The 13,446-nt window shown below is 40.6% G+C and overlaps 1 protein-coding gene across 4 annotated transcripts in view; it reads left to right on the plus strand.

Moving 5' to 3' along the window:
* Nucleotides 1-209: 209 nt before the first annotated feature.
* Nucleotides 210-13,446, plus strand: part of LOC147175439 (multiple C2 and transmembrane domain-containing protein 2-like) — a 50,245-nt gene continuing 37,008 nt past the window's right edge. Inside the window, exons 1-8 of one of the 4 annotated variants that reach the window (XM_086074465.1) lie at nucleotides 210-2,086; nucleotides 2,498-3,390; nucleotides 5,493-5,552; nucleotides 5,644-5,749; nucleotides 8,275-8,417; nucleotides 8,521-8,597; nucleotides 9,449-9,563; nucleotides 9,645-9,668. In XM_086074465.1, coding sequence (XP_085930591.1) covers nucleotides 2,506-3,390; nucleotides 5,493-5,552; nucleotides 5,644-5,749; nucleotides 8,275-8,417; nucleotides 8,521-8,597; nucleotides 9,449-9,563; nucleotides 9,645-9,668 — 1,410 coding nt within the window. In that variant the 5' untranslated portion in view covers nucleotides 210-2,086; nucleotides 2,498-2,505. Of the gene's footprint in view, nucleotides 2,087-2,139; nucleotides 3,391-5,492; nucleotides 5,553-5,643; nucleotides 5,750-8,274; nucleotides 8,418-8,520; nucleotides 8,598-9,448; nucleotides 9,564-9,644; nucleotides 9,669-13,446 lie in introns of those variants that run through there. The other 3 variants (XM_086074463.1, XM_086074462.1, XM_086074464.1) reach the window with 3 other exon arrangements.

Consider the following 13,446-nt stretch of genomic DNA (forward strand, 5'->3'; position numbering starts at 1 on the left):
ATATATATATATATATATATATATATATATATATATATATATTAATATTAATATTAATTGCCCCAGGATGGATTGCAGGCCTTCTTGTCACATTGTTGTACTTCTAGTAACTGGCCTGCTCGTGGCGCTGTGAGACAACAAATAATTTGCATCTCTTTAGCCAAGTGAATTCATGAAGAAGAATGGAACGGTCAAGGTAAAAAGGTTAAGCTTGTAGTTTCACCACCCGCCCTGCAATTGACGCTGTAAAACCATGGATCATTTTTTTCCACTCTTCCCTTGAATTGATGACATCAAAGAAGAAGGGTAAAAAGCGGTAATGTATGGCAAACGAAACAAAAAATCGCTTGTTTCTCACTGAAGTAATGTTTTTGTTTTTTAAATCGAAATGTAAACCACTGAATTTGTGATTTAAAGTATTAAATTGCTGATATAATGTGTCTTTAATGTCTAAACAGTGATAAAGCCACCTTTAGTAAGATTTTAAAGTTCATTTTCATAGTGATATGAAATATTGCTCCATCATACATTTAGATTATGGCCATAAAGCAGGGATTCAACCTCTTAAATTTTGATGTTTACAAAGTGGAATTAGTGGTCATAATTTGAATTATTTAAAATGAAAATATGAGGGACAAGCACTAATATAGGTAAATGGTTTATAAGTGTAGTTAGTTTCAAAATTGAGAACAAATTAACCATTTTAATTCAACTATAACCTTGTACCTAAACTGCACGATGATGACATTTTTAATGTATATGCATCATCAAATTTCAACATGAGGATACAAAGCAGAGGGAAAATAGGGTTTATGAAGATCCCTTGTGTATTTTAACATGTCAAATCTTCTATTTTGTGCTATCGGTTACGTTTTTGTGGTTTGCCGTCTCTCGGAGCAGCTGTGCAGCAGGCGGGAACAGGTCCAGTGTGCATGTGTAGAGTTACCAAGTGGGCTTTGGGCCTTGTTTGAGTTGCGTGAGAAGGGGCTACGGGCCACCTGCCGGAGGGGCTTGCCCTGTTCCAATCCTCCCAAATCCCGCCTTTCAACCGGGAGCCAAGCCGGGGTTCTTTCGTGTGGGCCTGATCCATCGTTAAGACCTGGGCAAATATTGAACAAGCTTGGGCCTAGACTCAAACGCATCTGTTGTCATACAGTCTCCACTCTACTGGCGGCGTAGAATGGGGGAGAGACACAGTTGAACACCGGCGGGTCTGTCGCATTCACTTTTTGTGTGGATGGAGAAAGACAGTTTATACTTTGCAAACACAAATGATGAGTAAACAAACATGGGAGGGGGGTGGCTTGTGTGGTGGTAGAGATGCATTTTGGAAGACCTGAAATGAGCAAGATTGCCAGTATTTCATATGCCGCCGTCTTGTCACTCTATCCATCCAGCAGTATTTTTGGATAGTCAGAAGGCAGAGTTTCACTAGTAAAGCAAGGCCAACACAGGAAAAAATTAGGCCAGATTTTTTCCCCCCGCCCTCACGATCACAGCAATTGATTGGCGGATGTCTTAACACAGTGGTTCCCAAAACCCGCAGGGGACTATAGTACATAAAATAATTCACAATAAATGATTGTCGTATTAAGAAAAAGAAAAAGGACATACCTACAAATGAGCAGGGTGCACCAATAAAACGGACATAAAATGATGTTAAGAATGTTAAAATGTTCCTGAAAACATTGCCTGAACTGTTAAAAAAACGTGTTTAGGATGCAACGATATGATTCTTGATGTCTATTTTTGTATTTCCATGTTTCCCTGTCAGATAGTGAAGATCAACCCTAGTCCCGAAATTAATTTTGTAAAATCATTTAAGGAATCATTTCATCCTCCTGCACAACCTTGGAACGTAGCTTTTACCGGCTCGGCTTTGAAATGCTACAGTTGCATTTCACAGGTGTTGAAACTCGTCTCGCAAGACAGGTATGGCCGGTTTGAGCCAGTGGGGCCACTCCCACCAATGACCGATCAACGACTGGCACGTTTTGACGCATATCCTTTGAAATCAAAGACATAATGTGACAGGGCCACCTCATTGAAAGCAACTCGGATTTTGGGACGACATTCGACAGAACAGGTAGCTTGTTTTGAACTTCAGTCTACTTGCAGAGTACGTTAATAAAGGAATATATTCTATTGACATATTATTTCCGACTTATGGGAAATATTTTGGCTTTATGGGATAATGCTTAAGATTTATCATGACTATTGCACTAATGTCATCACTATTTCTGTTTCTAATTGAGCTAAATGACAATTTTGTATTATGTTATGACTTTGGAAGCTTTACATTTTAGTTTCACTATGTTTCAGGGTAGAATCCATCTACAGTGTTTTTAATCGGTTCATACAAATTGTGAGAATGTTGCATTCCTAAACCTAAGACACCAATTGATTCAGAGTAGCAATTGTCTTTTAGGAGGTCGTCATCGTTCAACTTTGGCCTGTGCACATTTCAAGTTAATGTGTGTACTCTTTCATTTCCAAGGAAACAAAATGGAGGTCAAGAAAAAGAAGTTAATAGACAATCTCCGCATGAAAACAAGGCTGGCCAATCTGATGAAACCCGGTAAGAAGGCATCAGACAAGCAAAAACCAAAAGTAGGCCTCAGGCGCAGTATATCTGTACCGGACCTGAGTCTCAAACATGGCGTGGCTGTTCCACCCAAGACCGCCTTGCCCAAAAAATCCGAGGCTACATCATTTGGATTTAGTGATAGTGATTCTGTTGCGAGCGGCTCTATCCCAGATGGCTCGACTTTTTTCGACAAAGAAATTGACGCAAGGCTTCCTGTAGACATAGGCTACAATAGAATTACTTCTCCATTGGACTCTGCAAATCTCTATGAGGAAGTAAATAACGTGGGGATTTCAAGCATGCAGAAGACTGTAAACACGCCCGTAGCCAAGAGGAAAGGACACATTTTAAACTTTGACCCTATTCCAATGCCAAAATTCGTTTTTACCAAAGCATCAGCCAGATCACCGAGACCGAATTCCGCAATGATCTCCGAACAATCTTGGATACCCGAGGACACTCCCGCAGACAGAGTGAAAATCACTGACGCGCTGGACAGAGCAAACTCAATAGGGGAACAATCAAACGTCAACGCACGTTCAAAGGTTGTGAAATTCAGGCCACCGTCCGGGAAAGGGAGCCGGTCAGAACACAGAGAAAATACGCCTCTGACGTTGGATACTCTCGGTAAACCTCTGGACAGCGCAGAGAGTGGTAGTGAGTATTGTTGGTCCGGCGAGGACCAGGCGGCCATGCCGTGGTTGACGGACACGGAGGGACTGGACCCGGATGTTGTGATTTCCTCCAACGACTACAGCATTGAGGAATCTTCACTGGAAGGAGGCACTCAAGAGGAAATTGAGGTCAGTTTGATATACATTTGTAGATATATTTGCTAGTTTAGTGATTATTTCTGGTGTCAATGACAACTGGGAGATTACTGATTGGAGTATACAGTTAAACTTTTTTGTTCTAGTTGAGTCAAGATTGGAAGATGTTATTTTTGAAGGTGCGTGGGGGTCCTGATAGTTTGAAGAATTGTAGAATATTATAGCCTTTACATGGTGGACATCAAATCTTACGTAGTATTTGGTTGTTACTATCATATCTATGAGAGTCACTTTTCAAAAATGGTTTCCAGTTTAATTGAATACATTTTGTAGAAACTTTATTTGGACGTACGCCGCCATTGTTGTTTACGTCACATTGGATCTGCGTAGTGTTGTAGAATGGTATCAGTATGAGTGTAATGAAAATTGTATGTGTGAATATGAGGAGGAATTATTATGATGTATGCCTATGCATTACATGTACATATGCTACTGTATTATTGTATCTATTGAGTCAAAACATAAGGGGTAGGACTAGATGAGTTTTTAACTTCTTCCGACTCCCTTATGAGCATGTCAACTCTTTTCTTTCTTCCTATTCTTATATTTTATACTTGTAATGTATTTCTATGTTTATATGTTCAATAAACCAACCAAAACAACCAAAACCCCCCAAAAAAAGGTCACTCGCTCTCTGCCAAGCAACGCGAAACGGGTATAAAGAAAGCGAGGGAAGTCTCGTAGCGTTCCTAAAGAAGCAGCATGCGATCGGGAGCGCTCTCGAGCACGGCGTGGGAGAGGGTGACTCTCCCGATCGCATGTTGTTTCTTTATGAACGCTACGAGGCTTACCTCACTTTCTTTATACCCGTTTTGCGTTGCTCGTCAGAGAGTGATTGGCCATTATACGTCACTACACAGAAAGCGTTGCGACGTAAACAACAACGGTGGCATACGTACAAATAAAGTTTCGGCAAAATGTATTAAACTGGAAATTATTTTTGGAAAATGTATCTCATAGTTACAGTATGTTAGTAACAACTAAATAAATAATAAAGCGAAAACTTGTCATTACAGTCGGGGTTCCTTTTAAAAGTATTGCAATATTTTGCCGCTACATTTATTACCAATTGGTACATATTCAATATTTACACCTAGCAGGCTCAGAGGTGCACTTGTTTAGTGTCTTTTGGCATGCTAATGTTTTCGTCTGTGTTTTCATTCCACTTAATCCCAGTCTATTTGTCGGCGGTACTGTGTTGTGCTGGCGCAACCTGATAAAACGCGGCTGTTATTCAGTGTTAAGTTAAATGACCACCTGGGATTTGGCTGTGTTGTTGAAACGATCATAAAGACGAGTTTATCTTTACCTAGAACAGGATCAGGCCTCTTCCAAATGTGGATAACGCAGATATCTGCCGATGCAAATGCAGCATAAATGCAAAGATCAGATCATGTCAGTGTGAGCCAGGCGCCCTTGAAATAGGCCGATCAAAACACAAACTGTATATCCAAAATACCATCAAAATGAAGTGCTTAATTTTAAACTACAGTGAAAGCATTAGGGAGTACGCTACACTGTCTTTAATTTGTGTATTCATTATTTTGTTATTGATTACTTCCGTGTTGCTGCACAAACTTGACTTTTGTGGTCAGGTTATTCTGTTGTTTAGTAACTGCAGACACAATATCACTTGACAAAAGACTCAATCCACTTTATTTCAAAAGCACACTTTATAAACAAGCGTTTCCAAAGTGCTGCACGTTGCGATCCACACTCTATCATGTACTGACATTAAATAAATCATCAAAAACTTTCTGGACTATTAATACAAAACTATCAAAAGTAGTATGTATGGAAGTAACTGAACATGCCTTCTTGTGCCGTGTGACCACATATTCTTACACCATTGCGCAATCCAGTTCAATGCGAGCGGTTTATAAACTCAAAAGGTATGCCAGTATCGCTGTAAACCGACGACCAACTCAACTCTGGACCAACGCAACAGTCCCTTTTAAGTAGTACACTTTTTTTGAGGGCTTCAATCCTCGAGTTCAGAAAACATTCACATTCCTTTCATTAACTTCTTAGATGTTTGTATTCCCCGCAATCATTTTGACTTGTTCCTAATACAGATGTCTAGTGAACCATGTGAATTCTTTGATGAAACTCTTCTGGACCCACTAGAAAGCTCAGTGAGTGCCACAAGACTATTTTGCCAAAATAAGGTTTTTAAAGCACTAATGTAGACAAATATAAATGTGTTTTCCTTGGGGGGGCGGGCAGTTTTTAGCTGCAGGGTCAGACCTCCAAGTCCCGGCCCCACTCCAGAGGTACCTGCTTTGCATCAGCTTGAAACATGGACAAAACCTGGTCATACGGGACAAACGCGGTAGGTGAACAATATTGAAACATTTGACTGATTTACAGTCTGCCCTAACTTGACCTTTCACTGCTTTTGTTTTGGGCCCATTGGACCCTTTTAAAAGTGTGTCAAAAGTCTTTGAAAGCAAGATGAGAAGTAGCTGGTATTTGCTAGCGAGGATGTCGTCTCCTGCCAAGGGTTGTGGTCGTGTGCAGTCATCACAGTTGACAAGTATGCTGTCAGACCAGTATGAGAACGCGCAGAATGTGATCAGTTCACCAGGATATTAAAATCTCACAAACTCAAATTGACATGCGGATAGAAACTGTATCCTCAAGTCCATGCAACATTGGCGCCCTGTTCCGGATCACCGGGGTGAACTGGAGCCTATTCTGGTTGATCACCTTACAATCCCAGTGCTGACAGGGTGACTCCCATGCCCACTTGGCAATTAACTGTCTGAAATGAATTAAACATTCACTTTGTTGTGCTGCAGGAAAACCTCCGTAAAGTTATTTTTGGTATTTTAAATGAAGTGAGGAATCAATTTAGTTCAAGTTTTCATAAATCCAAAACCAGGAAGAGGCACATGTACAAGTCTGAATTTTACTTCATTGTGAGCCAATTGAATTGTGTTGTTTTTGGCGGCCTTTCCTTGAGTAAAGCTATCATTTTAGTTTGTTTATAGTTTCAGTCATGTCCATGCTCTTTTTTTAGTCTAGTCAAGTTTTAGTCGACTACAAGTCTGGCTATTTTATTCTTATTTTAGTTAGAATTGTCCATGAATATTTTAGTCAAGCTTTAGTTGACAAAAACTGATGACATTTTAGTCAAATGTCATCAGCATTAATAATAATAATAATAATAATAATCCAAATTTATTTGATATCATTTTTTTTAAGTAGCGACAATAATTACTTTTGCCTGATAACGAGTTACTTTTATTAAGAAGTAATTCAATTACTAACTCAGTTACTTTTTTAAGCAAGTAATGAGTAACAATTACTAGTTACTTTTTTAAAGTAACGTTCCCAACACTGCATTTTAGTCAGTTTTACTTTAAGGTAAGTGATGGTATTTTTTTTTAACAGAGATGGCAAATCCTGGTCCAGAAAGTAAAAACGCTGCCACAGTCTGGCTTGGCTAAAGTTCGGCCAGGTTTTTACTTTCTCAATCTGGTTTTGCCACCACTGCATTTTTAGTTTTAGTCAAAGAAAACTGATGACATTTTATTTTAGCGTTTAAGCGGTTATCGGTCCCTTTCACAATTGTTCGGCGTTCTTCTTCTGATCGAAATACTGCTACCACTAGGAAATGACAACATGACATTTAGTGAAATTTGGGACTTTTCGTCATGTCTCGTTTTTGTTAACAAAAAACGAAGAAACATTTTAGCAACACTTTTATTGTGTAAACCACATTTAGTCTTGTTTTTATTTGTCAACAATATGGCATAACATTACATATTCTCACTCATCCGTCATGCTAAAACCACACATAATCACTAACAAAATTAGCACCTTTTCCAGCACAAGATGAATAAAATTAAAACATTATAATGCAATTGAAGTTACAGGGCCGAAACACGTAATGTGCAAAATTTTAAAAAAGGAGGCTTGTTTAGGCAGATGAGCGGTTAGCATATCCTCCAAGGTGTTTTTTAATATTATTTTTAATGACCCCTTAAATTTTTGACTAAACAGGGATATACTTCATGTATCCCTTGCCATTGACTGTATTGGCGTTACACGTCTCAATGTGATATCAAAGGGCACCGGGTGCCCTCATCGCTGACAAGATGGCTCCGTGATGATGCAACCCACACACGTTCCGTGCCTCGCCCCTGTTTGCCCAACAATCAGCGGTGTGCCAAAGGCTCGCCAAGGGCGTACATTGTCATTACATATTCTGAAAGGGACCAGCCCCCCCCCCCCCTCGCACTCTTTGGGTTTGCCCCCCCATCCTCCCCCATTAATTTACATCGTCACCGACCCTCGCTTGTGCCAGAGCTTTTCTCCTCACGAGCTGCCACATTCTCCCCCTGTCAAGTTGCCTGGAGGTTTTCCTGTCACAGGCTGGCAGGGTGGAGCTGCTGTGGGTCCTGCCTGCCTTTTGCGAGATGTTCATTTGGAGTAGGGAGCTGACAGGCCTGACAGCCCATCCCCACAGGGCCTTTGTCATGTGATTCAAGCATCCCTGCAGGCTCTCTCCGACACCCCTTTATCCCCCACCCCGACACAAATGAAGGCATGGAAATGGCTTTCTTTTTTTCTTTTTTCTTTTTGCAATTGCAGAAACAAAGAAATCTCATACCCTCACCCCAGACTTTATTAACAAGCTTGGGAGATTAACACTGGTTGCTTCGAGATTTTCGCTTTCTGCTCGTCTCACGCTGGCGAGTGTTTCGGCTCTTTCACAATTAAACGGCTACGCGGGCAGTGTGTGTGGTACACCTCCTCAGGAATCAGAGCATGTGTGTTCTTCTATAAGACAATTTGACGACCTCTACGATGCGATACATTATGCTAATATGTACCCGTTGTGCTTTGAAGGTAAGAGCGACCCCTACGTGAAGTTCAAACTGGAAGGAAAGCAGTTCTACAAGAGCAAAGTGGTTTATAAAAACTTCAATCCCAGGTGGAATGAGTTCTTCTCGTATCCCCTGCGGGACAAAGAACATATTGTGGATGTCCGGGTAGGCGTAGTTGTCCTCAAACTTTTGATTTGAATGGAAATACATGATTTCACACAGTCGAAACCCTCTCAATTGATCATTTATCTACTCCATTTCATTACAGGTCTATAATAAAAATCTGACTACTGATGAATTCATGGGTTCTAGCACAATCGCGCTGAAGGACCTCGAACTTCACAAGTGAGTGGCGTCCCTTTACATCTGTGTTGTGGGTTATGAAAACAATATAAGACAGGTGTAGGCAATGAAATGTGTTTTACAGCAAAAAGTATTTCATAAAAACTCCCCATCAATGTTAATGGACAGCTTTAGCACCCCAGCCATATAAAGCATTCAGACAACCACTTGCTATACTGTATATGCTGTACATGGATTTGCTGTTGAAGGCATATATAGGTGCAGCTCGATAAAATTCATTTATTTCTGGATTTAATTCAAAAAGTGACACTTATCTATGATATATAATGTAAATTATGTATACATTTATTACACACTGCGAAATTTCACATTTTGATCATTTTTATATTTTGAGTTTAGTAAATTAACCAATGTAATCCCACAATTTCCCATTTCAAAAAAATTGAAAATTACAACTAAAACAATTCAAGATGATTTTAATATAAAATTTAGGTAGGGATTCTTAAAAAAAATCCAATGTGTTTTTTAAATTTTTTTATAATATAGGAGTTTCATGTCTATCAATTCAGCAAAATTTAAGAAAATTTCCAACCTATTCTATTTTATTGAGTTTCACATGTCCATTTAAAGGTAATAAATAGCCTCCTATGACAAACGCATGCTCTGTTATAAAATATATTTTGGTCCTTGTTTGACTCTTTATTTTTCATGGTTCATGAAGGAGAACACAGATAACCCTTTAACACAATAGAGATATATTTTCAAAAACTTTTTTCAGTTTTTTAATCCACTGTTTTTGTTTTGCAGTGAAATATTACTGTCATTTTTAAAGAGGCCTGACATCATAAAAAGTTTTCTAGGACATGAAAATGAAATGTCACCTTTCTCTGTAGGAATTATGAATTGGAGTTGCCCCTCACTGACCCTAAAAGCAAAGAGGGCGACTTGGGCGTCATCTTCGTGGATGTGTCCCTAATGTTTCGAGACGCCACCATCAAACGAAAGTGGGTGAGTATTTGTAATGTGGAAAGTATGCCCAGCAATGAAAACCGTGTTGTGTTGACTCTTGTCCATGTTATTTTTGTACAGAGATATCCAGCCAAAAAGCCAAAGGTAAGATTGCCAACATGTGGCCTCAACTTGATGAGTTTTGTGATGAGAACACTAGGGGGCAGTAGCTCACTGTGCTATCGTGCAACAAAGACCAAGGTGGATGGACTGTGGACTTTTGTATTGCAACCTTGGTTTCAGAACCACTATGGTGCTTTCACATTGCACCTTCATATTTGCAATTTATCAGCAGAAAAGACACAATATGATATTCTGATCCAAACCAAAATAATAACATTGACCACTCTTAGATGAATATTACAGGACGGTAATTGTGTTTTGTAGTAAACAAAGTTGCGTCGCCTCTCAAGTGGCTTTCGGGACACTGCTGCCGTAATTAGATTCAGTGCGAAACAGTTGTGCGGCTGCTTGGGACTGACGAGCACCGCATCGAGTGGGTTTATATTCACACCTATGCAGTCTCTACATCTGCCACTGTTTCGTCTCTTGATGGTCCAGCAGACAATCTCAATTTGAAATGAGATGACAAAGGAATGAAGCCATTTTCATGCACTACAGATGGTTAAAGGTACTCAAAGGGAGATGGGAAATGTGCAGTGGGACTCTGCACGGGTTTCCGCTGCCTAAGTCACACTGCTAATTTGACAATGTAACAATGCCAGCCCCCCTCCACCGTCCCCACCTCCCTCATATCATTTTTGACAATATCTTACTGCGTTTAACACCTATCCTGGAAGTGCTGAATCGCCAGCTTTTACAGTTCCACTCCCCCTCTGTCTTTGCTTTCACTCCCCCGTGCGTGTTGCCACCACGGAGACGGGAGTAAAAACTCCGTTTCCAAGCGTGTAGGGAGGCTTTGGCGGCAAAGGCGGCACACTGCCAGAGCAACATGCCGAAGATCGGCACGGCTGATAATTCCCAGGCAAAGTGGGCAATAACCCAGATGTTAGGGAGTAATATCACAGCTGCGGACGGACAGTGGCGAGGCGGCGGCCAAATGGACCCGGGTCTGAGCTCGTTGCGCCTGTCCCCATGCTGTCTCGCCATATGGAAGCCATCGCGCGGCCCTTTTTAGGACCAGGAATAGATTCTCTTCGGGGGCCACTTGCAGTTAAGTGGAATTGTTTTATTGGCCGCTGAGATAGAAACGTGGCCAAGATAAACACTTGGGACGACTTGGCTGAGGTCTGTTTTCTATCGCCGTTCCACTCCCTCTGTTCTCTCTCCTTTTGAAGAGGGCTGATATTTATAGGGCCTAGCCTGCGGTATTCCGTGTTAATTCAGGTCCCCGAGATGAGCTTTGATCCCCTCCGGATTGGGTGGCAAAGCAGGTTGAGACCTCCGTAGCGGGGCAGAAGGGGCTGGAGCGGCGGGGGAGTTGTTTGTTTCCGGCCCGAGAAGCCGGACAATCAAAGATGTTTGAGCCGATGATGGTCCTGCTCTTTAATTACCGTCGGCCTGACGCAACCTCTCTGTTGTTTGTGTTTTTAAAGCACCATGCTATCACTGAGCAGCCTCACGGGAACACTAACAGGGAAACATATCAAGGCCGCTCTGTCTTACTCCCTTTGCGGTGCACGGCGGGAAGAGTCCATTTGCCAAGCTTGTCCTCAATTTCCGACATGTTGACTAATGCAAAGCATGAGAACATGTTATGTTTAATAACATGCTTTTTAAAGCGCAGGTGTCGTAACAATACTTCTGTGACATGATTTTATGAAAAATACTAAGGGTGACAGGCGATTAAGTTTTTTAATCGTAATTAATTGTTCTAAATGTACAACAAAATATTTATTTTCAAATTTTTCATACTCGTTAATATAAGAGTGGGAAAAAATATTAAACTAATAGAAATATGGCTACATATAAATATTTTATAGAATAAGAAAAAAAAGAAATATGGCTACATCTTTTATTCATTGATATAGTAATTTCATAATGATTCATAAAATTTTGTTAAAATTAAAAAGATATGCTGTACTCTAAAAAACGAGTGTGATATTGATTTCTGTTGAGGTCATTTTTCTGCCACTAGATGGCATAATCACATTTGGATGTTGATGTTGGTGACAGCTCAGTTACACCTCTTTTATAAACCTCACAAGAACACCCGTTTTGAGGTGTTGAGATCATGAAAATGAACGGCAGCTATCCCCGCTCATTGTTCCGCAGAACCAATGTCAAGGTCGTGCTTTCCATGTTTTTCTATTGGCTTGTTTTACAATAATCCCACTCACGTTTGCGTTTTTCTTTTTGCAACTTCACCTATTTGCCAATCCTCTATTGTTCACTGAAAACACCCTAAGATGCCAGAAGAGGACTCCAGAGCCCTGACTAAATAAGAAAGTAGTATAAGTGGTCCAAGGAAGTATCTCCAAGTGATACACCTTGACTGAGAGACAAGCTTTGTACAGTATGACAAGCATGGGCTATTTTGAGCCTGAGTACACGTGTACTTAATTCATTCACTGGCAGCCTAGTTAAAATGGATATTTGACGTCTATAGGCGTCAATGGCAGTGAATGAGTTTAATGAGATATATTTTTTAATCTTTAAATCATTTATTTGTTAGGTTAAATGTTGTAAGATGAGTTTGACATATTAGGCAGCACTTCATCTGCTTGTCAACTTGTGCATTAGTCCATAAAATGCGGCGCATCTGTCTACCATACCGTCTTTCTCATCTGGCTGTGCATCCCATCAAAACTCCATGCATCTCTGCTTACCTTTTTTTATTTGACATAATGTCAGACCATGTAGGGAGTGGGGGAGGTGGGGTGGAGAAACTGTTTCACTTAGGGGTGTACTCACTTTTGTTACAAGTGGTTTAAATATTTTTTAGGGGATTATAAACTTTTTTATTTTTCATTTCGGACATTACATTATGTATTATTACAACAGATTTCACCGATCACATCATTTGCAACATTAACAACATCCGAAAGAAGGGCTAACAGGTTGAAGCCATGACTTATTGATCCCCGCCCCCAGAATTATTTTACACACAACAAATATAATTTGTGCGCTGGATGTCTTAATAATGATCATCTTTTTAAAAATAAAAAATAAAAATGTTTTTTATTTTTATTTTACACTGTAATACAAGCTGTGCTCTGACTACTTTCCATTGAAGCAAAGTCCCATGAAAACATATAATAGAATATTTACAAAAATGTGAGGAGTGTACTCATTTTCGTGAGATACTGTAAACCAATCAATTACTCTGCATCACTGTCAACTACAAGTAAAAACGCTCAAAATGGAGTATTATTATCTTTTTAAAGGCAGCATTTTTGCTACTGGACTTCATCAAGTGTACCTAATGTTGTGGCCGTTGAGTATATGAATCTCAAGGATGTACCCATATAGCTGTAATGTGGGCCATACATGCTGCATTTTTTGCATAATATGCTGATGAGAGAGCCGTGTGCGCGCTCGCTGTGCATCATTACTCACTGCCGCCTGCTGTCTCCGGTGCAGCGTGCCAAGTGTCCTGACTCCCAACACTCAGCCTGGAAGCCAGTGATGAGTGGGACTGTCACAGCCCGGGACATCTGGCTGCTCGCTGTCGTCCTGCTCCCTTTCCTCCCTCGCTCTTTGCCAGCCTTGCCTGTCAGAAAAGAGATGTGCTAATGTCCTCCAACAGAGATGTGTTGCGTAGTGTAAACCCTTGTCTTACTTTTTAAAACGCTCGGCGAAACATGACGAGGTGTCAGGCTGAGGCGGGAACGTGTACGCGGTGGGGAGCGTGCGCAATTTGCACGTACAGTAGAATATAATTTCCTTCCGGGACGCTCCCCGACCGCCGATTTGTAACCAT

The sequence above is a fragment of the Leptonotus elevatus genome, chromosome 4 (assembly GCF_054856555.1).
Source record: "Leptonotus elevatus isolate MCC_2025b chromosome 4, RoL_Lele_1.0, whole genome shotgun sequence".
Lineage (NCBI taxonomy): Eukaryota > Metazoa > Chordata > Actinopteri > Syngnathiformes > Syngnathidae > Leptonotus > Leptonotus elevatus.